Source organism: Dunckerocampus dactyliophorus, chromosome 12 (assembly GCF_027744805.1).
Source record: "Dunckerocampus dactyliophorus isolate RoL2022-P2 chromosome 12, RoL_Ddac_1.1, whole genome shotgun sequence".
NCBI classification, from domain to species: Eukaryota; Metazoa; Chordata; class Actinopteri; order Syngnathiformes; family Syngnathidae; genus Dunckerocampus; species Dunckerocampus dactyliophorus.
The window spans coordinates 3,818,083-3,844,270 of record NC_072830.1 but is presented as its reverse complement, the minus strand read 5'-3'; the positions used below and the strand labels follow the sequence as shown (position 1 = coordinate 3,844,270).

The 26,188-nt window shown below is 43.0% G+C and overlaps 1 protein-coding gene across 21 annotated transcripts in view; it reads right to left on the bottom strand.

The window, feature by feature from the left end:
• Window positions 1-26,188, bottom strand: part of ryr1b (ryanodine receptor 1b (skeletal)) — an 84,050-nt gene that overhangs the window by 9,300 nt on the left and 48,562 nt on the right. For 4 of the 21 annotated variants that reach the window (XM_054795352.1, XM_054795353.1, XM_054795357.1 and 1 more), the window contains 27 exons: window positions 25,218-25,348; window positions 24,831-25,151; window positions 23,932-24,172; window positions 22,917-23,004; window positions 22,708-22,800; window positions 22,333-22,347; window positions 20,561-20,731; window positions 20,423-20,482; window positions 19,136-19,270; window positions 18,950-19,062; window positions 18,787-18,883; window positions 18,609-18,715; window positions 18,483-18,534; window positions 17,225-17,305; window positions 12,508-12,607; window positions 12,346-12,425; window positions 12,159-12,235; window positions 11,321-11,394; window positions 10,199-10,216; window positions 8,492-8,572; window positions 8,333-8,421; window positions 8,130-8,258; window positions 7,954-8,058; window positions 4,055-4,084; window positions 1,572-1,601; window positions 1,397-1,478; window positions 26-1,335 (listed from right to left, as the gene is read on the bottom strand). In XM_054795352.1, coding sequence (XP_054651327.1) covers window positions 26-1,335; window positions 1,397-1,478; window positions 1,572-1,601; window positions 4,055-4,084; window positions 7,954-8,058; window positions 8,130-8,258; window positions 8,333-8,421; window positions 8,492-8,572; window positions 10,199-10,216; window positions 11,321-11,394; window positions 12,159-12,235; window positions 12,346-12,425; window positions 12,508-12,607; window positions 17,225-17,305; window positions 18,483-18,534; window positions 18,609-18,715; window positions 18,787-18,883; window positions 18,950-19,062; window positions 19,136-19,270; window positions 20,423-20,482; window positions 20,561-20,731; window positions 22,333-22,347; window positions 22,708-22,800; window positions 22,917-23,004; window positions 23,932-24,172; window positions 24,831-25,151; window positions 25,218-25,348 — 3,910 coding nt within the window. The remainder of the gene's footprint in view (window positions 1-25; window positions 1,336-1,396; window positions 1,479-1,571; window positions 1,602-4,054; window positions 4,085-7,953; window positions 8,059-8,129; window positions 8,259-8,332; window positions 8,422-8,491; window positions 8,573-10,198; window positions 10,217-11,320; window positions 11,395-12,158; window positions 12,236-12,345; window positions 12,426-12,507; window positions 12,608-17,224; window positions 17,306-18,482; window positions 18,535-18,608; window positions 18,716-18,786; window positions 18,884-18,949; window positions 19,063-19,135; window positions 19,271-20,422; window positions 20,483-20,560; window positions 20,732-22,332; window positions 22,348-22,707; window positions 22,801-22,916; window positions 23,005-23,931; window positions 24,173-24,830; window positions 25,152-25,217; window positions 25,349-26,188) is intronic. The other 17 variants (XM_054795360.1, XM_054795361.1, XM_054795369.1 and 14 more) reach the window with 11 other exon arrangements.

Genomic DNA, 26,188 nt, shown 5'->3' with positions numbered 1-26,188 from the left:
GGTTTCTCCTGGTCCAAGTGCTTACCAACTTCCTCTTCAGCAGTGGCGTGCCCTCTGGAGTGGGAGGTTCCTCTGGCGTGGTCTCCCCAAAGTCTCCAAGTCCCCCAGGAGCATTGAAACCAGGCAGGCGTCCACCTTCCCTCTCCTCGCCATCCTCTTCTTCTTCCTCTGCTCCTACGGCATCCAAGAGGTCCGCTGCTCCATCCATGTCTTGGACTTCCCTCGCTCCCAGCTCAGGCGGCAGGTCTCCGTGAACTTCATCCTGTGTCGGGTCGGGCATGCTAGCGAGAATCTCCGTCACCGTCATCTTCTTGGCGCCCTCCACCAAGCCTCCACCAAAGAGCGCCTTCCAAATGAGCGTGAAGAAGCCCTTGCAGATGTTGTAGACAAAGATCAAGATGCCCATGAGGATGGTGTAGATGAAAGTAGCCAGGCCGATCACCATCTCCTTCACCGTCATCTTACGAAGTTTGCGGTAGCGTCGCCGCAGGTTCCGAAAGGTGAACATGTTGAAGAAGTTGACCACGCTGGCCAGAAAGTCTGCAAAGGCCGAGGTGGACTCTGGAGCTTCTGCTTCTCCGTTGCCTTCCTCTCCTTCTCCAGAGTCCCCTTCCTTCCCCGCCTCCTCCTCCTCTTCGTCGTCATCTTCCTCCTCTGCACCATCTCCCTCGGGCTCCGAGATGGAGGCAGCGATGTTCATTTCAAAGATGGTGTCCTCGCAGAAGTTGACAAAGAGCTCCATTTTCTCGCTCTCCCCACCCTCGTTGACTACGTCAAAGATGAACTGCCGCTTGGACTCTCGGACCTGCGGCATTTCCCACTGGTTGCGGTTGGCTTCGCTGATCTCGAAATAGATGCGCTCGATCTTGCGGCTGGCACCCATGATCTCGATGCGGCCCAGGAAGGGGCGGAAGTAGTTGAGCACGCTCTCGGCCTGCTCCAGGAAGTTCTGCAGGCGTGTGTCATGGGGGACGTGCTCCGACAGGTTGGTCAAGAGGACGGCGATGTTGAAGCCAATGTCTTTGGCCGGCTCCTGGAATCGATCGGCAAACTCCTCAAAGTTGATCATCTCGTTCTCGTCGGCCTCCGAGCAGGAGAGAAGGAACTGGATTTCTGAGGGGGAGTACTGCTTTTGGCTGTCCATGGCCTTGGAAAAGTCCTTCTTGGAGATGAGCCCGCGGGGATCCGTCACGTAGTCACGGAAGGCGTCAGACGCCACAATGTCCTTCAGCTTGAGGAACATGTCGAAGAACTTGAGGATCATCTCCACGTTGCTCGAGGACTCCACCAGCATGTCAACCATCTGTTTGGCTATGGTGCCGTTCACTACATTGCCTGCAGGGATGCAAACGTAGTTTTAGGTCACACGACGCTGGAGACGCTGACTCTGACTGACCTTCAAGCAGCGACAGGAGCATCACCACCATGTCCTTCTGCAGATCCAACAGTTCCTTCAACAGCCCAATTTGACTCGAGTCCTGCAGAGAAGCCCAAACAAATAGTAGGGAAAATATCCCTCTGAGATATTCCTTTTAGAGAGAGGAGTTGCTGACAACATTGAGAGGCGCTACCTCAGAGGGTGTTCTACTCCAAAAATGATCCTGGCGTTTGCATTTGTTTTGAGAAGAATACATTTTTAACACGGCAAAGAGCACACACAAAAGCCAGACAGACACTGGGAACTAAGAGAAGGATGAAACTAAACTGCCAGCGTTGCCTTTATCTGCTTTATCCTGACTGCAGCCTGGGAGCGAGGGAAACATACACGGGGCAAGCGCAAACTCAGCTTCCTGAAGACCTGCACCAGAACTATGGACAAAAGTACTGGGACATGTAGCCATTCCACATACAGCGAGTGGAAATGTACACAAATATGAAGTTGGAAGCAGGCCTGTGCAAAATTCCCAATTGAAATGAGAATGTCTCCCACATTCCAATTCAATTCCATGAATCTGAACTGAGGTTGCAAACAGCAAGTAGAATCGCAATTCACATTCCAATTGAAGAATCAGAATTACAATTTCATGTCCAGAATTGTTTTACAGTATATTTCATACACGACTCTATCCTCAGTTAGCATACGCTCCTGTTTGCGTGTTTTTCAGTTAACGCCGAAAATGTACGCCAAAATTTTGCCTCAGTTAGTGTACAATATGGTGTGTTATTAATACACTGCGTGAACTTTTCTTGATGTATTTTTTAAAATCACAAAACGTCCTTGTTAGCAGCCTATTAGCTTGCAAGCCCATGGAAACAGGAAGCGGAAGTCAGGTTCGTCGTCCGTCTATGATGTCATCAGCGGTGGAGTCTGTAGTTCTTTGTTATCTAACACAGTTACACAACAAGTCTCAAAAATGTTTAACATGAAACACCCTTTTATAGTTTACATACATAAAACAATTGTAAATACAGAGAAATGATAAATGAAAGGGACAAATGAACATTTAAGGTTACTTTTACCCTCATTCAAGATGTTATTGTTGCCAAAGACACGGTGTGGCAGTGAGATCAACACGGACAGCACCTTGGTGTTATGCGAGGAGTTCTTGAATTTCTTAAATTCAATCGTGTTTCTCACCTTCTTTATCCAAATGCTGGCACTTGCAACTTTCTCTTTCTCTCTCCATTTTGAGGTTATTTTGAAGCCGTGATCAAAAGAAAAGCAGAGACTTGAGGTTAGAAACACCATTGAATTCAAGAAATAACTCATGGCAAAACAGGAAGGTGGCGTCCGGGTTGATCTTGTCTTTGGCAAAAATCACGTCTTCAATGAAGTTAAAAGTGACCTTAAACATTCATTTATCCTTTTCATTCATCATTTATATGAATTTATATGCCTTTACAATTGTTGTATAATTGTAAAACTAGAAAAACAGGTTTTGTGTTAAAATGTTTGGCTTTCTGGGAGGGATTCATTGGATTTACATGATTCCTTATGGGAAAATTGTATTGGTTAGAGTATGTTTCGGTTAGATTTGGCCATTCTGGAACGGACTGATGACACTAACCAAGGTTCCACTGTATTTCATAGAAAATATTATTGTGAGCCTCATGTACACAATATATTTTAATTATAACAAATCCATCAACATGTACGAATAAAAGCATGTTCTTATAAAACAGATTATTTCATTTTTTTTCAAGTATTCAAATGCAAATTAGGTAACTATAAATTAAGAACTGCAATAAATGATTGTTCCATTTATGTGTCATAAAAGAAAAACATATTAGTCAAACTGAAGACAATTAGTGTTTCATTTTCGTGTTTGTAAAGTATTTTTTGTGTTTAAGCCAAAAATTAAGTTAAGCGTGACAAATTCTTCCTGCTACTTGGCTATGGGGAATTTCTCTGAATTGCAATGAATTTAATTCCACTTCCTGTACTTTCAATTCACCATCCTGTAGGCTGGAGCCAGTTCCATTTAAATCCTAATTCTTCAAATGAATTGAACTGAAATTCCAAAATTCGGAATATTGCACAAGCCTGATTGGAAGGCCCTTATAGGAAGATTTTGGCGTCTTGCAGAATTGCCTTTATGGACCTTGTTTTCTCACAAAAGTTGGAGGCAGACAATTGTCCAAAATGTCTTAGTAAGATGAGGAAGTAAGATTGAGGTACAACTTTTGCTTGACTGATTCATTGCTTGAGAACTGTGTCCCAACAGTCAAGTGGATTCTGGGTTCTGCAGCGTGTGTCAGCCTGCTGTAGATCTCCAGGAAAACAGTTTGCTTGATGGACATGCATCCCTTATAGCTTTGACTTTACTGTGGATCCTATTCAAAGGCCAAGAAGAGAAATAACGTTAATATTCACGTTGCGAGGGGGTTGTTCACATAGAAGAAGTGACATGAACTATTAAAAAGCCATCAGCATGAAGAATGTATTGTCCATGTAAGTGTGTGGTTTCATTGCATTTATTTTAAGAAAATGTTCAAAAGTCAAGTGAAAGGAAGGAAGGGAAAGTGTGAGAGAAACATGAGGGATGCAGCTGGTAAAACGTGTAGTTGGCGTGGAATGAACGAAGCATGTTTTAAATGGAGCAAAGAGTCTTACGCCGTTTGGTTGTCCAGGATCAGGATGCATCTATCGGGGTTACACATTGAAGACAAAAATGTTACCTGTCAATCTTCTCTGCTTATGTCTTTAAATCAGCTTGAGCTGCTGTTTTTTTTATTGGGCCGTAGCACATTCTAAAAATATAATTTAACAACAAAACTAACAAAACAAACAACAAAAAAATCAAAAACGGGAAAACCAGCAGTAATTTTATAAGAATAAAGTCAAAAATATTCATACAAAAAGTTGTAATCTAGCTTGAAAAAGTTGGAAATTTCTTAGAGCGCTGTAATATTATGACAAAAATATAACCTCATTTTACTAGCATAAAGTTCAAATATGAAAGAAAAAAGTGTTTGTTTTGTTTAAGTCATAATATTATGAGAAACAAACAAAACAACAAGTAAAGTTGTCATTTTTGGAAAATTCAGTTGCGGAAAAAGTTCTAAAATGTTAAGAGTATAAAGTCATAATATCATGGGAATAAAATCAGAATTACAAGAACAAAAAAAAAACAAATTAATGTTAAAATATAATGGGAAAAAGTCGTATTCCAATGGGAAGAAAAGTAGCAATTTTACAAGAATAAACTTGTCATATTATGGGGAAAAATAATGTAATTTTAGTAGCTTAGAGTTGAAATATAAAAAAATGCACTTTTTCAAAAGTCATAATATTATAAGAACCAAATAAAACAAAATAAAGGTTGGTTGGTACGTTGGTGAAAAAGTTTGAATATTATGGGAATAAAGTCAAACTATTATGGGAATAAAGCCACAAACCTGAGATGCAGTTTTTTGTTGAAAACTACTGTACTGTATATACTGTAACTTCTTACCATAGCAACAAGTGTTGCTTTACAACAGGGGTCACCAACGTGGTGCCCGCGGGCACCAGGTAGCCCCCCACGACCACATGAGGTGCCCGCAAGCCAGCTTTTCATTCAGGTTTTCAGTTAATAATGAAAGAACAGTAGAAAGAAATGCATTCTGAAATACAACATGTGAGTTGTGGACACCAGCATTTTGTTCATGTTCTGGTAAAACAAGCATATTCGCTTTGTTTGGGTTTAAAATAAGCTTTGAAAATAAAAACTACAAAAATGAGTAGCTCTTGGCCATTTTCATTTTGTAAAAGTAGTTCTCGCAAGGAAAAACGTTGGTGACCCCTGCTTTCCAAAATATCAAAGCAGTCATTCAATCCTTTCTTTCTTTTCTCACTGTGTGGCCCTCTCTGGAAAAAGTCTGGACACCCCTGATTTCGAGGCATTAGTGCACTATTGTCAAATGGTCAACAACATTTTTCTACACCTCAGCAATACAAACACATGAAAACAGCCTCTGTAAATGTAACATTAGCTGGTTGTTAGAAGGGTTACACACACACACACACACACACACACACACACACACACACACACACCAGTGAAAGCAAGCACACAAGCATTGGTCAGTAGAACACCAGGAAAGAGTTCAGCTGCATGAACTGGATGGTAGACAATCACAGAGGGTCAAGAAGGAGAACATATTCCATAAGAAAGCTTATTATTGCACAGATTGTTTCAGCCATCTTTGCCAGGATATCAATAACATCTCAAATGCACCTTACAAAAACTGGGATACAGTTGTCGTTTATCGCAGTTAATTGGTTCCAGACCAGACGTGATGAGTGAATTTCCACAAAGTAGGATTCCTTATTTATTTATTTATTTATTTATTTAGAGCATAGAAAACCTGTTCATAACTTTCTAAATACTGTTTTTAACACTATTAGTGCCCTATAGTCACCATTCCACTTCTATTACCCAATATAGTATACATAATAAGAGAAGATAAGCCATCTTAGACATTAAATAATAAGATTCACACATTAGCATGGACAGTGTCTCATCAATGTAACATTACTGACATCTAGTGAGCAGTGTAGAATACTGTCGTTGTTTGTGGTTAAGGAGAGACTCACCATGCGCTTCAATCGCTTTCACGAGCAGTGAACATTCACATAGGAGCTGCTGTCAGCCACTCGGTGCACTGCTAACCTGCTGCAAATGGCCAAGTCGCAAAAATGACATTTATAGTTCATGCCGCCAGCCATGATGACCTCGCTATCGCTGTTCAGTCTCATTTCCGGAAGTGACGCGATCGGAGTACTATCACTCAGCTACACAAACATAGCGTTGTACGAGTCAGAGGATGTTTACTGTCATTATAGAGAAGATTTAAACAATGTGCAAATAGTTTTCTAGGAGAAAAGAAGGGAGAAACATTTGGAGATGAAATAGAGAACTTGCAGAACATGGACTCAAGCCTTAAGACATGGAGAGGAAAACACACAATGATAAGTGTAAATTATTCTGGAGTTGCTTATCCCTCAATTATTGTTTTAAATCGGCTTCTTAATGAGTGTAAAGGGGTCTTTATAGCCTGATTTATTTTATATTTAGTTGTCGTCACAGCCGTCGTCCCCTGCCCTCACAGTAAACGTATATACCGCTGTGAAAAGATGTTTATATAACAAATATAACATAATATAATGCTTTACAGCCTTGTCGCTAACATGGAATATGTTTAGAAGACATCATGTAAACATGCTTGCTTTGTCCATTTTTGTCTAAAACCTTCCTCTCTTTGAAAAGAAAACAAACTTAGAGTATTACTTGGATACTACAAACATCCAGCAGCAACACACAATTTTGGCATGGCTACTATTTTGATTAAAAATATACTAAACCAAGTCGACATTGCACCTCGAGAAGCGTTTGTTTACAACAGTTTTGCTGAGAAGTGTCACCCTGATGACGTCACTCCCAGAAACGAGACTGAAGAGCGAGACCTAGCTCGTCATGGCTGGCGCCATGAGCTATAAATGTCATTTTTATGAATTTACCGTTCGCTTTCAGAAATCTAACCATGTAGAACATAATTACAAAAACAATATATAACATATTTCATGTCAGGGACCCTTTAAAGGCGCACACAACAAGTCACAGATAATCGTATTCAATTTCAAATCACATCTTCTGAACACCTTATATCTGTATTTTTCCTCATTAAGCCATTTTTTTACTTGAAAATGCGAGGGAGTGATGTTCGAACCGCAATGTAGCAAGGGACAAGTGTACTTCTTCTCCTTGGATACAAGTGGGATAAGCTCCAGCTCACCCGTAAGCCCTAATGAGGACAAGCGCGAGAGAGAATGATAAGAACATTCAGCCTTCCCAGCATGCTTTGCAGAAGTTCTTTTGTAAGAAGTTGCTAAAGTTAGACGTTTATTGTTACTGATGGTGTTGTTTATGATTCCCAGCCGTACTTAAAGTTGCGCTAAGTGTGTTTACTTACCTGCACTGTCAATTTTGTGCTGGCGCCGTGATTGTATTTAGTGTCCCTCTGTTTAGTGACCATCCTGTTCATTTCACTGCGTGACAAGCAAATTGCTAGCCCAATTAAAGAGCCAAAATATAGTTCAACGGGCCATTGCCGTGAGTTCGAGACCCCTGATTTAGAGTCTCTAATTTGGCCGGAGAGAACCCATGCATGCAAACTACACACGTAAATTCTATTCCACTCAGACCCTGTGTGTGCGTTTACACGTGTGGGAAATCCACAGAATGTCCCAGCAAAGAGGCCGAAACAATCCAGCAAAGACAAAAGGGTAAAAAAAAAACCTAGTAATGAAAGTTAATAAAACCATATTATAATAATAATAATTCATATACATACTTTACTCTGTAGGGACCGTAAGAGAAACAGTTGACAAAATTAGTCATCTCGTCATGATCATGTGTACATTTTTATGACTGCACTTTTTTTTTACACACTGACGTGTTGCTATTTACATGATCAATGGAGGTGTCCCTGAACGCAGCACAATGACAGAAGAGGCACGATTTGCCCTACCTGAGCAAGTTTCATCATCATGTGAGCGAAGACGTGCAGGAAGCCCACCACAGCGTCCCACAACCTGCTGTGGGCCAGAGACTGCTGGTTCCCTGTGCACGGACCCTGGCAGGAGACGGGACGGGTTTGAGCGCTAAGCATTTTCCGAGCTGATCTTATGCCTTGAGGTCTCCTACCTGGATGTACTCTGTCAGGCTGTTGAAGACCTGCTTGGCCACCGTCATCGCTTTGGAGAAATTCCTCTTGCCGGGCTCATCAATGATGTCCTTCCCCGAGTAGTACCAGTAGAAGTCACTGATGGACTCCTGCACAACAACGACAAGGACTTCAATCTTGATGTGCATGATCAATGTTGCAGAAAGCTTTCCAGAGAGCTCACCTGGAGTCTCAGCAGGTAGTCCACTGTGCAGATGATGACATTGATGGTGGTGGTGCTGCCGGTCTGAGTCCTCAGGTAGTTCTGGAAGTCTAAAAAGGCGACGTGGCATGTGCACACGTTAGAATTTGCAGACACTTCACTCCATTGATTGTCGCTCACCATTGTTGTGGCCCTCGCACAGCAGTTGCAGGAAGCGGAAAAGGTCACACGTGAATTCATCATCCGCCATCACCTTCTCATCTAAATGGACAGATGTCAATTCATCCACATGTCCGGTTTTGATTGGGATAAAATGCACAGAAACGGCACAGAAGGGATTAATGTGTTAGTGTTTCTCTTTTCAACCACTTTTGAAACAAAACCAATAACATGTGACCGAAAAGAATGCATTCCGCCGCACATGCAACATACACAAGAATGAGGAAACATGAGATGTGAAATACAGTAATCCCTCGCCACTTTGCGCATCAAATTTTGCGGCTTCACTCTATCGCGGTATTTGAAAAACATTCATTAATAAATCATGCGGTTTCGTGGTTGAATATGGCCTATGCCTACTCAAAAAATGTGCATATTTAAGGAAGAAAGAAGGTATTTTTGCCTAAATTAAGCATTTTCAAGGATAAAAACGGCTAAATTAACTAAATATAAATATAAGGCAATCAAAAGATGCATTCAAATACATTGTGATGATATGTAGCATTCTACACTGGTCACTAGGTGTCAGTAATGTTACTGTAATCTATGTTATGTTATTTCATGTCTAAAGGGCTCTAATAATGTTAAAATCCGTATTTAGAAGGTTGTAAACAGGTTTTCTATAATCTTAACTTCCAAAATATTACATTTATGAACAAGGAATCCTACTTTGAGGAAATTCACTTATCACGACCAATTAACCGCAATCAACGAAGGATTACTGCACTCATGCTGACACCTTGATGGCACGCCGTCATGCAGGACAGATCTACTCAACTCTGAGTTCAAAGCATCTCTAATGTCATCAATGTGGTGCACATTGGGGTGTTCACATATATTACATGTCACTTAACATGTCATTCATTGCAAAGGCAGACATGCACTATTTTACACACAAAACCAAGACCACTGTCACTCTGCACTACATATTGGTAACTATACTGTATGATAAACAAGCAATAAACTCGTCACACACAACAAATATTCGCAATGACTGCTTTGGATCGATCAGCACAAAGAAACCATTCCCGCACTCTCACTGACTGAAAACACTTTTTTTTTAACACACTTGAGGGTGAATAAAATATCCTCATCCACACCAAAAGCAAACTTGGGTGGTCACGTGTACGCCAAAGCAACAAGTGCCACTATAACATCTAACAGTGAGGCCGATTATAAGCCTGAAGAAGTCTTTTCCAGAGAAGGCACAGCAGTGACAATGCTGAGTCAACAAACGGGGACTGGCATGTGTGGGACCTGCTTTATCAACCTTGAATATAAAGTTAACAAAACAAAACACCAAAATCTACAAACAAATGAAAAGGCTCATGTAAGCCGACAATTGTGCAAAACAAACGTCTGTTTAGTGACCAAAAATACCTAAAAAAAAACACACAACACATGGTTTTTATTCTATTTTTAAAACCGGGTGTGTTCTTTTAGCCATGGTCTGAGTTGCAGTAGATCTGCGATCAAACACTCAGTCACTTCACAAAGAAACAGCCAGAGATGATGATGATGAGGGTGATGAGGATGAAGAGAGCGCACCAGCAGCAGCAGCGCTAGAACACGTTTAATCAGAGTTTAGTTCTACGGGGGCCCTTGAGCGAGGGATGGAAAGCAGATTAATCTCACGGCAAGGTGACTGTACCAGTCACGTTCATTTACCGCGTTCAAGCTTCTTATCTGACAGCGGCAACGTGACGGACGTGAGGTTGAAAGAGACGAGGGAGGAGGAGGAGAGAGAGGACAAGAGATGCAGTGAGTCCACAAACTACAGTACTGTCAGTGGATGAAGAAGACTTGAATGCATCAAATCATGGACACGACAACAAGGTCCCGTGATAACACACACACACAATCAGTCATACAGATGCACACAACAACAGACGACGCACACTGGACCTGCATCCACAATGTACCTTCAACGGGTCCCTGACATGATTTATCAACTTTGCTTAAATATGATATATATTGTTTGCTGTCTCATTTCCGGAAGTGGCACAATTGGAGTACTATCACTTAGCCGAGGATGTTTGCAGTGATTATAGCCAAGATTTGAGCCATGTGTCAATAGTTTTCAAGGAGAGAAGAAGGGAGAAACATTTGGAGATGAAATAGAAAACTAGCAGAACATGGACCAGGGTTGAATTCCCATTCTACCCCTTACCCCTCGTCTTACCCCTTCTTTTTTTTCCTGTGTACCGGCGGAATAGCATCCTTTTTCAAAGTGCGTTTATACCGTACTTTCTAGCCAAATGCTTCTTGTAAAGGTGTTCCTTCACAGCAGTCATCAATGACACAATCACTGCACAGGACAGAACTCAAGGTGAGCGTCCAACTGTCTCTCGTTCTCTGCACTTGTCTATTTTTGTCTTAAACCTTCCTCGCTTGGAAAAGTAAACAAACTTACAGTATCACTCAGATACTGTGAACATCCAGCATCAAGGCAACATTTTGGCATGACTGCTATTTTGATGAAAAATATACTGAACCAAGTCGGTTTACGAGGTGTCACCCCAATGACGTCGCTTCCGGAAATGTGGCTGAGCTGTGAGCTAGTTTTTCATGGCTGGCGCTATGAACTATAAATGTAATTTTGCGAATTTACCATTTGCTTTCAAAAATCGAACAATGTAGAACCCAATTACAAACAATATATAACATATTTAAGCATAGTTGATTAATCATGTCACGGTCCCTTTAAGTAGTATATGATGACTGTGTGTGTGTGTGTGTGTGTGTGTGTGTGTGTGTGTGTGTGTGTGTGTGTGCATGGAAGGTACTCACTGGTGCCCTCTTCTGACACCATTCCAAGTCCTTCTGCCTTGTTTTGTCTCTCAAAAGCATTCAGGTCCAAAACGCTGTCACAAATCACACACTGTTAATTTACCACATTTAAAGGGGGCTATTCTGCTCATTTCAGGGGCCCTGCCGCCACTCAGAGCTGCATAGAGACACACCCCACCCCTCAAGCGGTTACATGTTATTGGTCATCAGCAAACAGTAAACAATAATTTTTTTTGTAAATACAGTAATCCCTCGTTTATCGTGCTTTCCAACCGTGGTAGATTTCCACAAAGTAGCATTCTTTATTTATAAATGGAGTATTGTGGTAGTTTGGTAGCACAAAAACCTGTTTACGACCCTCTAAATACGATTTTAACATTATTAGAGCCCTCTTGACATTGTCACCTTTACTGCCTCACGCCAAACCTGACATTTAGACTCCTATTACCCAATATAGTAGACCAAACATCAGGATTTATTCATTCATATATTTTGAAAAACCCAAATAGAGTGAATCATGATGTGATGAGGGATTACTGTAACTGGAAGAATATAGGAGAATCCATCATATAATTGTGCTTTGGGTTTTGTTATGGGTTTTAGAAGTGGCATAAAAATGAAGCCAGGGATAAATTAAAAGCCAACCTTATGATATGGCACTTGAAGTCATGTTGAACAGGAGTTCAGCATTTTAAACATATTAATACTGTAAGTCTGAGAAGTTGCAAATGAAGGATATGGCCCCGTTAAAATCATGTGACTCATCGCCTGTATTTTTTTCGTAACTTTTGGATAATGCAGTAGAAAAGCAAGGCAACAGCGATGCTTTGTTAGAGACCTGCAGGTTTGCATCAGAGCTTGAACGCTGAGGAAGAATCCCACATCCTTTTTGTCCTTCAGGTAGTCCAGCATTCTCTGCACGCAGACAAAAAACGTCAGAAATTAATAAACAGCAGGTGATCGTATGAGGATGTTGTGAATGCTGAGAGATGGTGTGTGTGCGGGGGTGCAGGTAAGACACTCACCTGCTGCACATCACAGTTACCTCCATTGAGGATGGAGATTCCCAGTTTGAGTGTGGAAGAAACCATGGCTCCAGGCTCACCTGACATAAACACAACGCTAACTTTCAGCAACAAAAATTTTTAAAAAATTCAAAATTTTAATTGTGTGGCATCAGCAGCTACCTTTGCAGGCGCTGATCATCTGCAGGACCATCTCCGCAGCACCACGGTTGTGCAGCCGGGACTGTTGGTACAACAGCCTCTGCTTCTCCATCTCTTTTTCCTGGGGAGCAAAGTAGGAGGGAGGCGGCTGTAACCGTGCCAACACAGAGTGCACTGCCCCCCCACACTTGCTCTCACGCACACACACGCGCACACACGCACGCACACACACACGCATCTACTGGAAACAGTGTGTATTAGATTTAGGGGAAGTTATCCCAGGCACTTGATAACTTCCACAAGCTGCAAACGTGATGCCAGCCAACATTTGGGTCCAAAGCAACACACTCACTTACACACAGACACCCGCACACACACACGCATACACACATAACACACACTGTGCTGCATGCAACCTCGGCCTCCAGCTGTTTGAATAACATTACAACCGCTTGTTAAAGGGGACACAGTGCACTGTGTAATCATGGTGCCTGTACAGTGATAAACATACGGCACACAACAATTGGCAATCTTGGCTTTCAGTCAGTCCCCTTTAACTCTTTTGTTACAGGAACCCTGACATGATTGATCAGCTCTGCTTAAATATGTTATATATTGTTTGATTTTTGAAAGTGAACAGAAAATTAGCAAAAATTACATTTATAGTTGATGTCAACGGCCTTGACAAACTAGCTCACAGTTCAGCCTCATTTCCGGAAGTGACGTCATCGAGGTGACACCTCTCAGCTAAAGCAGAGTAAACAAACACTTCTTGAGGTAGATGGTCAACTTGGTTCAGTATATTTTTTTAATAGTAGTCATGCCAACACATTGTGTTGCTGCTGGAAGTTCATAGTATGCGAGTTTGACTGTAAGTTTGTTTTCTTTTCCGAAAGAGGAAGGTTTACGATAATAACGAAGCAAGTGCAGAGAACAAGAGGCAGATGGACGCCCACCTTGAGTTCTGTTCTTTGCAGTGACCATTACACTGATGGCTGCTATGAAGGAACACCTTTACAGGAAGCATTTGGCTTGAAAGTACAGTATAAACGCATTTTGGAAAAGGATGCTATTCTGCCGGTACACAGGGAAAAAAATCAAACCAGGAAGAACGACCACTGCGTCAAAATACAGAGTAAGTCATGTCTTGTTTACATTATGTCTTCTTTCCATGATAGTGACAAGGCTGCAAACCTTTATACATGTAATGTCAACATCTTCAACAGCGAGATGTTTACTGTGGAGGGCGGGGGCCACTGGCGAACATTTATTCTCAAAGTGCGACCGCATATACAATAAAACAGGCTATAAAAAGCCCTTTCCGCTCATTAAGCCAATTTAAAATAATAATTGAAGGATAAGCAACTCCAAAGTAATTTACACTTACCATTCTGTTTTTTTTATGTCTTAAGGCTTAAGTAAATGTTCTGCAAATGTTTCTTCCTCCTCGAAAACTATTGACACATCGCTCAAATCTTTGCTATAATCACTGTAAATATCCTCTGTCTCGTACGCCGCTATGTTTGGTTATGTTTGGAAATGAAAGTTAACTGTGAGAGTTAGTTTGTCATCGGTGGCACTATCAACTATAAACGTAATTTTGGGGAATTTACAGTTCGCTTTCAAAAATCAAACAATGTAGAACTTCATTAAAAACAATATATAACATATTTAAGCAAAGTTTATGAATAATGCCAGCGACCCTTTAAGGCCAAAAACAACAGTATATAGTCAAAAATTTACTACATTATTGTTAAAAAAAAACAGTAGTGAAGAATATTTCACTAATTAGAGCAGCATTATTATTGTAATGCAGCTGATATACACACGTGGTGGAAATTGTTAGTACCTTTACGCCAAAGAAAGAGAAACCCACAGCTCCAGATTTGTCTCCCATAGAAATGTGCTGGATGAAGACTCGAGTTTCACTTTCTCACGGGTGCTGAAGGAAGACTCAGGTTTTGCTGACACGTGGGTGCTCAACAAAGACCTTGAGTTTCATTGACTTACTGGAGCTCAACGAAAACTGAGATTTCACTGATTCACTGGTGCTCAACAAAGACTTGAGTTTCACTGACTCACAGGTAGACGGAGACTCAAATTCATCGACACATTGGCGCTCAACCAAGACTCGAGTTTCACCATCTCACGGGTTGATAAAACTCAAGTTTGACGTACTTACGGGTGCTCAAGACAGTGTGTGACTCAACAGATCTCAAGTTGAACCCAATCCACTGAGGGTTGACAAAGATTCAAGTTTCACTGACTCACAGGTTGACAAAGACTTGAGTTTCACTGATTCACCAGTTGGCAAAGACTCAAGTTTTACTGACTCACGGGTCGACAAAGACTCAAGTTTCACTGACTCACAGGTTGACAAAGACTCGAGTTTCACTGACTCACAGGTTGACAAAGACTTGAGCTTCACTAAATCACTAGATGACAAAGACTCAAGTTCTAAGAAGACTCAAGTTTTACTGACTCACAGGTCGACAAAGACTCCAGTTTCAGTGAATCCCCAGTTGACAAAGATTCAAGTTTCATTGACTCACAGGTTGACAAAGAGTCATGTATCACTGAATGACAAGATAAAAAAGAGAGTTGATAAAAGTTGACAAAAACTCAAGTTTGACAAAGACTCAAGTTTCACTAACTCACCAGTTGAGAAAGATTCAAGTTTCACTGATTCACAGGTTCACAAAGACTTCACAAGTTGACAAAAACTCAAGTTTGACGAAGACTCGAGTTTCACTGACTCACGGGTTGACGGAGACGTGAATTTTACTGACTCACAGGTCGACGAAGGCTCGAGTTTCACTGATTCACAGGTTGACGAAGACTAAATTTTCACTGACTCACAGGTCGAGGAAGACTCGAGTTTCACTGACTCACAGGTTGACAAAGACTCAAGTTTCACTGAATGACTAGTTGATAACGACTCAAGTTTCACTGATTCACAGGTCGATGAAGACTCAAGTTTCACTGACTCACAAGTCGACAAAGACTCAAGTTTCACTGACTCGCAGGTTGACGAAGACTCAAGTTCCATTGAATCACTGGTTGACAAAGACTTGAGTTTCACTGACTCACTGGGGGTCGACGAAGACTCAAGTTTCACTGGCTAACAGGTGTGCGACATAGACTCGAGTTTTCCTGACTCACAGGGGCAAATTGTTGTGCATGCGCGAGTTTCTGTTCAGTGACTCCAGTGAATCGAGTACCCGATTAAGTTGTGCGTGACTCAATAGAACTGAAGTTGAACCCAATTCACTGGGTCGGAGGGAATTTTTGTGCATGTTTCTGTGCACATGAATCCACTGAATCAAGCACCTGATTCACTCCAGTGAGTCAGTAAAAGGAATCAAGTTTAACAACACTAATCTCCCAGAAGCTTTGTAGCTTGTCATTGTGCATTTTGGAAAATTCCATATTTTTTTTTTTTTTTTTTTGTGGGTTTAGAGTTCTTTCAGCGACCATTCTGTGTTTGCTTTCTTTCACAGTGGGTACCAATAATTTGATCCACGTGTGTATGCTACATTGTGTGGCACTACTTTATCGCACAATACTAGCCATTTACAACACATGATTCAATGACCCACCCACTGCACATCATGCCCAATCCCCCACCCTTCACAAAACAGTATCAAACCCACCCCTCTAACCTTTACCCCCTCCCTTCCTCATAAGCCTGACTGCGTGTAAAATATGAGCTTTTCCTTTGTTATGACAACTGGCAACTGAAAAGATGCATATCATAGGAGATGATATGTGTGTGTTGGGGTGCAAGTGTGTGTACGGGGGGGGTGCACGTGCGGCTGACTGTGCAGGCTTTTACTGTTGTGAGCACAGAGAGGTAGACCTGCAACCACGGCAGACAATCAGGGTAAAGACAAACAAAACCAAAGAATGTCTGGGTTAGTTTGGAAAGGTTATCGGGTGAGTCCAGGAGGGGCTCCAATAAGGAGGTGAGAGGTTGGGGGCGTGGTGAGTCAGGAAGGGGGCCACAGACAACCAGAGACACTCACTGGACACAACATTAGGTACACCAGCACTGCATCACACCAAGTGTTTCTAACCAAAGCAGAAGAAACAGCTCACAGTATGATGCAGTGCAAACTCCAACCACAATAATAAACATATTGTTAAAGTAATACATCCAAAATGTGCATCATCATCTCTGTAAGTAGATTTTTGTGATACAGCTCTTCTGTTGGATTTCATTAGATTGTGTACCTAATGCTGTGCACAGTGGCTGTCAACAAAACACTTGATCATGTGACCCTCCGGTAAATCAATGCACCTCTACAACCACTTCCTGTTAAAAAAATGTGCTCTAAAAGTGTTCAAGCTTGTGACAGTTGAGTGATTGTGCAGTCTTTGGATTGTGTGATCGAGGAGGTCACATGATCATCTGCATGGTTTGATGCCGTTGGCCCCGGTGGTTTGTTTTCATTTTGTTGTCTTTAGCTGGCGACGTCTCTCTGCACTCCTCATGCAACTTGGGCAGGGAATCAAATGGAGTCTGCGATGTTCCGAGTCCAGCAAAGGCATGCACAGCTCAGTCCATCGCAGGACGTGGTGTGAGTGAAACCACAGGAAGATTAAAAAAAAGAATCTTGGTGGTGGTCGTTGTTTGTGGAGGGGGGCGGTGTGCGAGTGTGTTGATGCCATGTGATCACTCTTGGGGAGCTGCTTCTCCGCTGACTCCCCTGTCTCCCCTCCCCTGGTCCCCCCATACCATCTCTGTCTGCCGCACCTCAAAGGATGGTTCCTCCCCCTCCTGTTCCCCCTCTTCGTCATCCTCACCCATATGGCAACTCTGCGGAGAGACCACAGCGTGTCAAAAATCATCGGTTTACCACCAGCTTCCTACAGTGTCTCTCACACCCCTACACTCCTCATTCATCAGCAAGCATTTTTTCTATTGTTATCATCTTGGAGGTTTAAGCTCCTCAGGTTGCTCCTCACCGAACCGCAGCACTCGTGCAGCCCCAGATCATGACGCTGCCAGCTATACCGCCATGCAAGCAGTACTATTGCAGTCAATTGCTTCTGTGATAAGTGAACTTCTGCAAAGTAGGATTCCTTATTTATAAATGGAATATTTTCGTAGTTAGGGGATATAAAACCTGTTTACCACCTTCTAAATACGGATTTTAACATTATTAGAGCCCTCGAGACATGAAATAACACCCCTATAGTCACCTTTACACCCCTATTATCTAATATAGTAGCCATAATAAAACATATAAGACATAAATAAGACTCATGCTCATGTGTGTTGTTGTATATGTGTTCCAGTGCTAGGGGAGCTGACTAGGGGGCAAAGTTCAGAGTTGAGTTTTAGCTTAGCGTAGGCTACGGCCGTATTGGTAGCCTGTATTAGGGACTATTGTGCCTGTTGTGAAATCATTCAAATCATTCAATAAAAGCCTGTTGTTCCGGCGATCAAGTCTGGTGCTTGTGTGTCTCACCCAACATTACAGTAACATTACTGACACCTTGTGACCAGTGTAGAATACTACATATCATTACATCTTTAAATGCATCTTCTGAATGCCTTATATTTGTATTTTACTTCATTTAGCCATTTTTATGCTTGAAAATGCTTAATTTAAGCAAAAAATATGTAAATATGCATATTTTGGACTAATAATAGGCCATATTTAACCCTGAAACAGCGATGATTTATTAACTCATATATATTTGAAAAAACGTGATAAAGTGAAGCCCTGAAATTTGAAGCACAAAGTTGCGAGGCATTACTATCATTTCTCTTCTATATTATAGTCCCTTAAGATGCACTGTCATTAAAATGCTTGCTGAAATGTGAGGAGTTTACTCACTTTTGTGAGATACTATAAGCGCCAATATCGCTAATAATACTGCTTTTTCTGATTATGAAAATATCGGCAAAAAAGAGCATTGAGGTGCCTGCAGAGAGCAAAAGTGTGAGAAAATAAGGAGTTGTTGAACATGTGATGCTGCTATCTCACCTTTGCCATGATGTCAGCATATGACATATACAGGTGGTCTACGTCAAGTTTTCTGTTGCGAGACACAAAAAGAGTCAATCATTCCCCATGAGGAGGTGGGTCGCGAGAGAACTGGGATGCTCCTACATTTTCTCTGTGAGAGCGGTTCGGCTGAAATGAAGAATGAGCTGGTGAAGGGGGTCGGGCTTGGTATCCGTCTCTTCTTCCTCTTCCTCCTCTTCCTCCATGGCTTTCTATTGGTTTCAAATCAACATCTCAGCAAACGCAGGAGAACTGCGGAGCTGGCCGCGCCAAAAGCACTCACTGATAAGTCGTCAATCATCTTGTCCTCAAACGAGTAACCTTCTGTCTCCAACCAGTTGCGCTTGTACGCGTCCAGGAACATGTTGGTGGCTCTGTGCCTGTGAGAGTGTGTGAGAAGCTTCAAGATGACATCATCACACGTTAGTGTGTTCAGGAATAATTACGTGGGAATGTTGTAGAGGGGCGTCATCCGGAAACAGGCCACCACGGCTCTGCGGCGCTGCTTGGACAGCAGCTTGTGCCACACCATTTTCTTGGACTTGAATGGATGCTCCGTCTACAGCCAGAGAGGACATCCACTGAGCAATCTGTCCTCCTGAAGTTGTCATCCAGCAAAGTTTTTTACTCACCACCTCAATGTGGTACAGGACAGCAGACACCTCTTGTACCCGTTTGACCACCTTCTCTGGGTCCTCGGCGTCTTCAGCCTTTCCAGACATCTCCTTGTAGAGAGACATCTGCCAGCGCATGGCCGGGTCCTCCACCTACGTGTCACACATGCACATGAGGATATTCGCTCTTCTTCACACGTAAATATAGCATCTTTCCTCAAATAGGGACCTCTGCTATGATTGATGTCATTTTTCAATTGATGGGTGTGTCGTCTACTCGAATAATTCCTTAAATTACAGGTGGTGCCACTCTGACATCTGATGTGGAAGACATCATAACCACAGACATGGCATCTGTAAAGCTGAAAAGTTGTACTTTTGAGTTTAAAGCTGCTGTTCACTGTCAAGTTTTTAAAAAATTTAGTATGGAGCTGAAGAGGAAAACTATGGAAAAGCGTCTTTATCTGTGGAAAAAGTACACCCCTAATAGCAGTCTGGTACTCTCTGCAGTTGAGTAAATAAGCACACACATCATATGAGAAAATACAAATCACACGGTCCTCGTGCGCACGGTGGAAGAATACGTAGGCGCAAGAATGCAGTACGTAGTCACACTGAGGAAGGACAACGCCCCTTTTATAGTTAACTTTTTTCCGTCGGTTATGTCTCCCAAGCTCCTCTGATGGCAGTGTGTCAAAGAAAAATAAAGTGAAAAGTGAAGTGAAATTAGACATCAACATTGGTTGCATGGCTGCTCCTAGCCGCAACCATCATGAAAGATAAAGATGGTACCTTTGAACATGTGAAAGGACTTAAATGACAAAGTTGGCCTTACATACGTAGAGGAATATACTGTATATACTGTACACGACTATGGACACATGCTATCGACAAAGAACGGACTACTATGGACTCAGAAATCAAGACTCATTGAGACAATGGTGATTGTAACCCATTTAACGCCCCTCCCCCATAATGTATTATGTACTAATGTAAACCAGGCCCGAGATCTGCCTTGGCAAATGTTTGTATGGTGATTGTTGGAAAAAGTTGCTAAAAAATAAAGTAAAAAAAAAAAAAGAACGTGTGAAAGGATGTGCTCCGATAAAATGGACATAACTAGACTAATTATATACTGTTTATCCCTCTTTTGCAACACCCCTTCCAGTGTGCAAGACAACCACAGGTACAAAAGTAATATACAGTATAAGTTCCCTCTTGCACTAAAACTCAGCTGAAACTGAAGTCGCAGGAATGTAACTCATACGTAGACTGAAGAACTGTACACGCAAATTGTGGACTTACTTTGCCTTGCAGGTGCAGATTGTTGTGTAAAAACTCCCTCACTTCTTCATCGGTGTCTTTCTGCAAGTAACAAGAGAGGCGTTTTAAACCTTTCTCTCTGTGAATCGGCAACAGAGTGGCGTCCTGGCGTCACAGTACCAGCGAGTATCTGATCTTGGCCACGTTGATGAGCTCCTGGTCGGCAGGAGAGCACATGTTGAGGCCGATGGGAAGCATCTTCTTGAGCGCAGCCACGATGAGGGAGGTCTGCACAGAGTAGCGATCCCCCCGTCGCTTCTTCTTGGTACGCTCCTGCTCTGAGCCTCCAGACTAGAGCGGGAAAGAGAAGAGTTTACATTGGCCCACAGAAAATGTACTTTCACAGAATGCATTAAACAGGAAGTGGTTACTATGGGATGGTCAGATTGACATCCTGCTAAGTGACAGCATGCTCACAGCATGAACCAACAAGAAGTGGAATAGTTGTTGATCAGAGCAACAACTGCAATTTCTTGTCACCCGCCTGATGGGCTCTTTTGCTTGTTAGTAACAATGTCACACACAACAACAACAACAACAACACACAGATCTGGCTTTGGCTCCGTGACCATGGACCATTCTCGTTCGGTCTCTCCTGTACCCACCAGAGCTCATTACTGCCTGTTGCCTGGTCTCACAGTGCCCTCTGGGGGCCACCGTGATCACCAGGTAACAGAAGGCCACCACAGTAATGATGCTCATCTGGTGTCTTGTCTAGCCACCATGAAACAAACAGTGCTTATGAGGCTTTCAGTGGTTGAACTGTTTAAAGGTGTGAATGAATTAGATGTAGGGTCCAGTTAGTAAGCGTGATGGAGGCTACCTGCAACTGACGCTAGCTTTGAATCCCCCTGACAGTCCAGCTGGCTGTGCTACTGATGGAACAACCAAATGGCGACAGCAGAGGAGGAGGATGTGGCTTTTTGGTGTGAACAGAAGGTGAACACAAAGCCAGTGTGAATGGAAAAGGAAGAGTCCGCCAGCGCTGAAAGACATCCAACGTCAGAACCTACCCCCACATCCCCAACCCAGCTATCCACAGACAAACTGTTTATTAATCAAACAAAGTAGGATGATGGTGCTCGGCTGCAGGAGGGCACGCCTCAAAATTGCAGCGCCGCTGCTCAGCCGAGCGCCATGACACCTGTCAGGCCACTACAATCTACTGCACAGAGCTTTCATCAAGCCACTGCAGACCCCCTAGCGTCCTCTCACACACACGACCACACAGTAGGCCACACAGACACACACACACACAAAACATCCTGAACAAGCCCTCTTTCTTTTGCACTAAGGTCTAACGTCACACATACAGTGGATGTAGAAAATGAACAAAGTCACAATGAATTATTTCAAACCTTTTAAATGTGACCTGTAACCTGTACAATTCATAAGATAATACTTAGACTTTTGCTTTAATGGTTGACCATTCAGTCTTTTTGGGTAAGAGTCTACAAGCATGACAATGTATGATTCTTCCTTACAAAAGAGCTTCAGTTCTGTCAGATTGTGAGGGCTTTTTTTGCACAGCCTCCTCATGGATTTTCAACAGGACTTAGGTCTTTTGTTGTTGTTGATTTTTGAGGGTTGTCTTGTGTTTCGGCCCCCATTGCACTGTATTTTTTAAACAGCTTTGTGCAGGTTTTAAAGTCACATTGTTTACTGAGAAGATTTGAAACGATTCGTCGTGGCCACAAAAAGGCATGTGCACTTTCTACATCCACCATATAAGCATCGCTACATGTAGCCACTCTTCCGTGTGTGTGTGTGTATGTGGGAGGGGTCTGTGCGTAACGAGTGCGGCGGCCCGCGGCGAAAGCTTGATGAAATGCCTCGCCAAACCCAGGATGCCATGCGGTCAGCACAGCGCTCGTGCACAAACACAGTCTAACCTCTCCGTCTCCGGCCTAGCGGCCCGCCGTCCGACCCCGAGCCAGGACACAAGGAGAAAGCACAGTTAGCGACACGCCACCTGTCTGTCCCGACACCACAACCTGTCTCTGTAAAAGGCTCCTGGGAGTGTTGTTGTATTAGTTGTGTGGAAGCTTACTGGTGGATGTCATGCTTACAGTTCTCATGAGTTACCTGACCAGCTTATCCACATCCAGGAAAAGAAGGGAATAGCTGATATTAGAATGTTTTATATGTGCTGCAGCATGTGCACAGGTTAGTAAGTTATGGATTATCACAGATGAGTTCCTTCATGTGTTACAACATGTGGGGTAAGCGTCTGCGTTGGGTGGGGACGTCTGCACGTCCGCTCTTACCTTGCTCATCTTGCTCTTACTGTCGGCGGTGAGGAAGGACATGTTGTTGATCTCATTCATCACCACAAAGTTCTGCTCCTCCCGCTTGAAATTCTGCAGTGGTCGAGACATGACGTGACGATACCTCGTAGGGATTAAAAAAAAAAAAAAAGGAACAGAGACAGAGACAGAGACAGAGACAGAGAGAAGAGCAGGGAGGAAAAACTCACGTGAGATTTGGACCAGAAGATGAAGACCTCCCCCACCATCCTGAAGAGCTCCTCTGCATCAGGATCTGGACACGTCAGCCATCTTGCCCTGGAGACAAACAGTGGTGACAGAGGAGATGAATCATTTACCTGAAAGAACAACATTGAACATTTCAGACAAGAGTCTCAAACTCATGGCTAGTGGGGGAAAATAAACAACAACTACGTTAACCCTAAACACGTAACTTTAGCTTGTTTATGCTTTTTTAGAGTTAACAGAGTTGTTGTTTATTATCTTCCACTAGTAGTAGTAGCAGTGTATGCGTTATCAACCTGTCTCGGTGTTGTGCTTACAGTGTTTCTATCCAATGTGTAGACAAGCTCATGTAAGTGCCCAAATAAAGAGCAACTTCCTTTAAACAAGCTGTAGTGCCTGTGACCCAAGAGATTCAAGAGATTCAAGATTCAAGAGAGTTTTATTGTCATGTGCATGGTAAAACAGCAGTTATACCATGCAATGAAAATCTTATTCTGTTCATTCTCCCAAGAAAAGAAAGAAAAACACAAGAAAGAATAAGAACATAAGAAACATAAACACATATACATAAATACCAAGAAATTAAGCAACAACAACAGAAGAGACATTAATACAAGTAAATAATACAAATAAATAAATAAAGTGCTATGAGTGTGGGATCAAGGACAGCACACATCCACAACACTCATTATTCACACTCCTACCGTCAGGCAGACGCTACAGGAGTTTGAAGTCCAGGACCACAAGGCTGGCAAACAGCTTTTACCCACAGGCCATCAGGCTTCTCAATGAAGCACTCAGACACGCCACACGAGCATCTCAATACTATATTTTTTATATTTGTTATCACTTATTGCCTACCATAACCCACATTCATGACAGCTTCCAGTGGTGTCTGTTGACAAGTTAGTCTTTAAAAATGTACACTGCACACGTGATGCGGCCCAGCCTGTAGTTGAGTTTGAGAGCCCTGATTTAGGATGGCACCCAATGTCATACCTGTTATTGTCCACGTAGCGGATGAGCAAGGGGTAGAGGGCGTAGAGGTCGCGGCACAGCACAGCAAATTCATCTCGGATGGTTCCATTTTCGCTGTCCACCTCCGTCTTGCCTTCCATGCGCAGCTGGTCCTCCTCGGCCACCACCTTGCCTGAGCGCTTCTTCAGCTTTTCCATGGTGGGAATGAAGTGGGACTTGAGCATCTCCGGCTTGGCCCTGCTGACGATGGGTTGGGCGAACACTGGGGGGACGAAAACATCAGCTGGAAGAATGCTCTTTAGAAAACGAAGTACAGGTGGTCCTCGGTCAGCATGTGAGTTCCGTTCCTAAGTCTGTGATATTTTAATGTAAGTTGGAATTTATACCTAAATGAACACCTAAGTCATCCACAACGTACACAGAACACATGCAGGAAATATAAAATGCAGTTATAAAATGATTAAATAGAAGAATACAAGAAAAGTCTCAATACTGAGGCCAATACACTGCTTATTTATCACTGTCCCTTTCATAGGAGCAGATCCTTTCACATGTTCAAGAATACCATCGTTATCTTTCGTGACAGTCGTGTCGTTAGAGCGACTTGAACCTTCATGCAAACAATGTTGATCACTGTCTGATTTCATTTCACTTTTCACTTTCACTTTCCTTTTCTTTGACACACTCCAGTCAGAAGAGTCTGCCTCACGATTGTGAGACATAACGAAGGGAAAAAAGTTCCGAGAAAAGGCAAAAGTGACGTTGTCTTTCCTCACGGTAGCAAGCGCGACTATGTATTCTTGAGCTGTGCACACTAACTCGTTTTCTTATTTTTTTACGCGCTTATGTAAGTACGAAACATTGCAACACGAAGACGGCCTGTACAAATGTACACATCGAGTCATCTGGGTTTCACCGACCTGCCAACCTCTTCATCCAGGACGCCTCATCAATACCCAGGTTGTTGACCACAATCTTCATGATGCTACCCAGCAGCTGGTTGAGATGCTCGGAGGTAACGGAGGTGCAGATCTGGCCCTCCAGCTCTGGGAAGTTCTCCAGTCCCCTCTCCCACCAGCGCGGCAGGTAATTACAGAGCATGGGCAGGGTGATCTCGATCACATGAGGCATTTCCGTGTAGCGGGCCCCGGACTCGGCCAGATCGTGGATCTCCTTCATCAGGATCTCCAGCTCTGGGATGTCGGGGCACAGTTCCTCCACTTGGCTGGGAAGACCCAGAACTGAAGGAAATAAAGGAAAGTTTGAGATGTTAAAGGTTGTGTCCTGTTGGCAGTGGGTGGACTCACTGGTTCTTTCTCGGGGAGTCTTGGTGGTGTAAACGGAAAACGCATTGAACTCATTCAACACCGGCTCCAGGAAGGCGACGGGCATCGCGGCTGCTAAGTGGGCCAAACACTCGCCGAGAGCCGGCCGCTGCCTGCACAAGAGGAGATACCAAAACGATTTGTCAAGGGAGAAAGAAAATCCAAACTTACACGTCCCTGTGTGATAAAGTGATTGCCCCCTAAAGCTAATAAGTGGTTGTGCCCTCCTTAGCAGCAACAACTGCAATCATGCGTTTGCCATAACTTGCAATGAGTCTCTTCCAGCGCTGTGGAGGAATTTTGCAGAATTGCTGTCATTCAGTCACATTGGAGGCTTTTCCAGCATGAAGTGCCTTTTTAAGGTCATGCCACAGCATCTCAATAGGATTCAGGTCAGGACTTTGACTAAACCACTCCAAAGTCTTCATTTTGTTTTTCTTCAGCCATTCAGAGGTGGACTTGCTGGTGTGTTTTGGATCATTGTCCTGCTGCAGAACCCAAGTTGCTTTCAGCTTGAGGTCACCAACAGATGGCCGGACATTCTCCTTCAGGATTTTTGGTCGACAGCAGAATTCATGCTTCCATTTATCACAGCAAGTCTTCCAGGTCCTGAAGCAGCAAAACAGCCCCAGACCATCCCACTACCACCACCATATTTTACTGTTGGTATGATGTTCTTTTTCTGAAATGCGGCGTTTCTTTTACGGCAGATGTAATGGGACACACACCTTCCATGAACACTGACCGTAACTGAGGCAAGTGAGGACTGCAGTTCTTTGGATGTTGTTGTGGGTTTTTTTGGGACCTCTTGGATGGGTCCTCGCTGCATTCTTGGGGTCATTTTGGTAGGCCGGCCACTCCTGGAAAGATTCACTACTGTTCCATGTTTTCACCATTTGTGAATAATTGGTCTCGCTGTGGCTCGCTAGAGTCCCAAAGCTTGAGAAATGGCT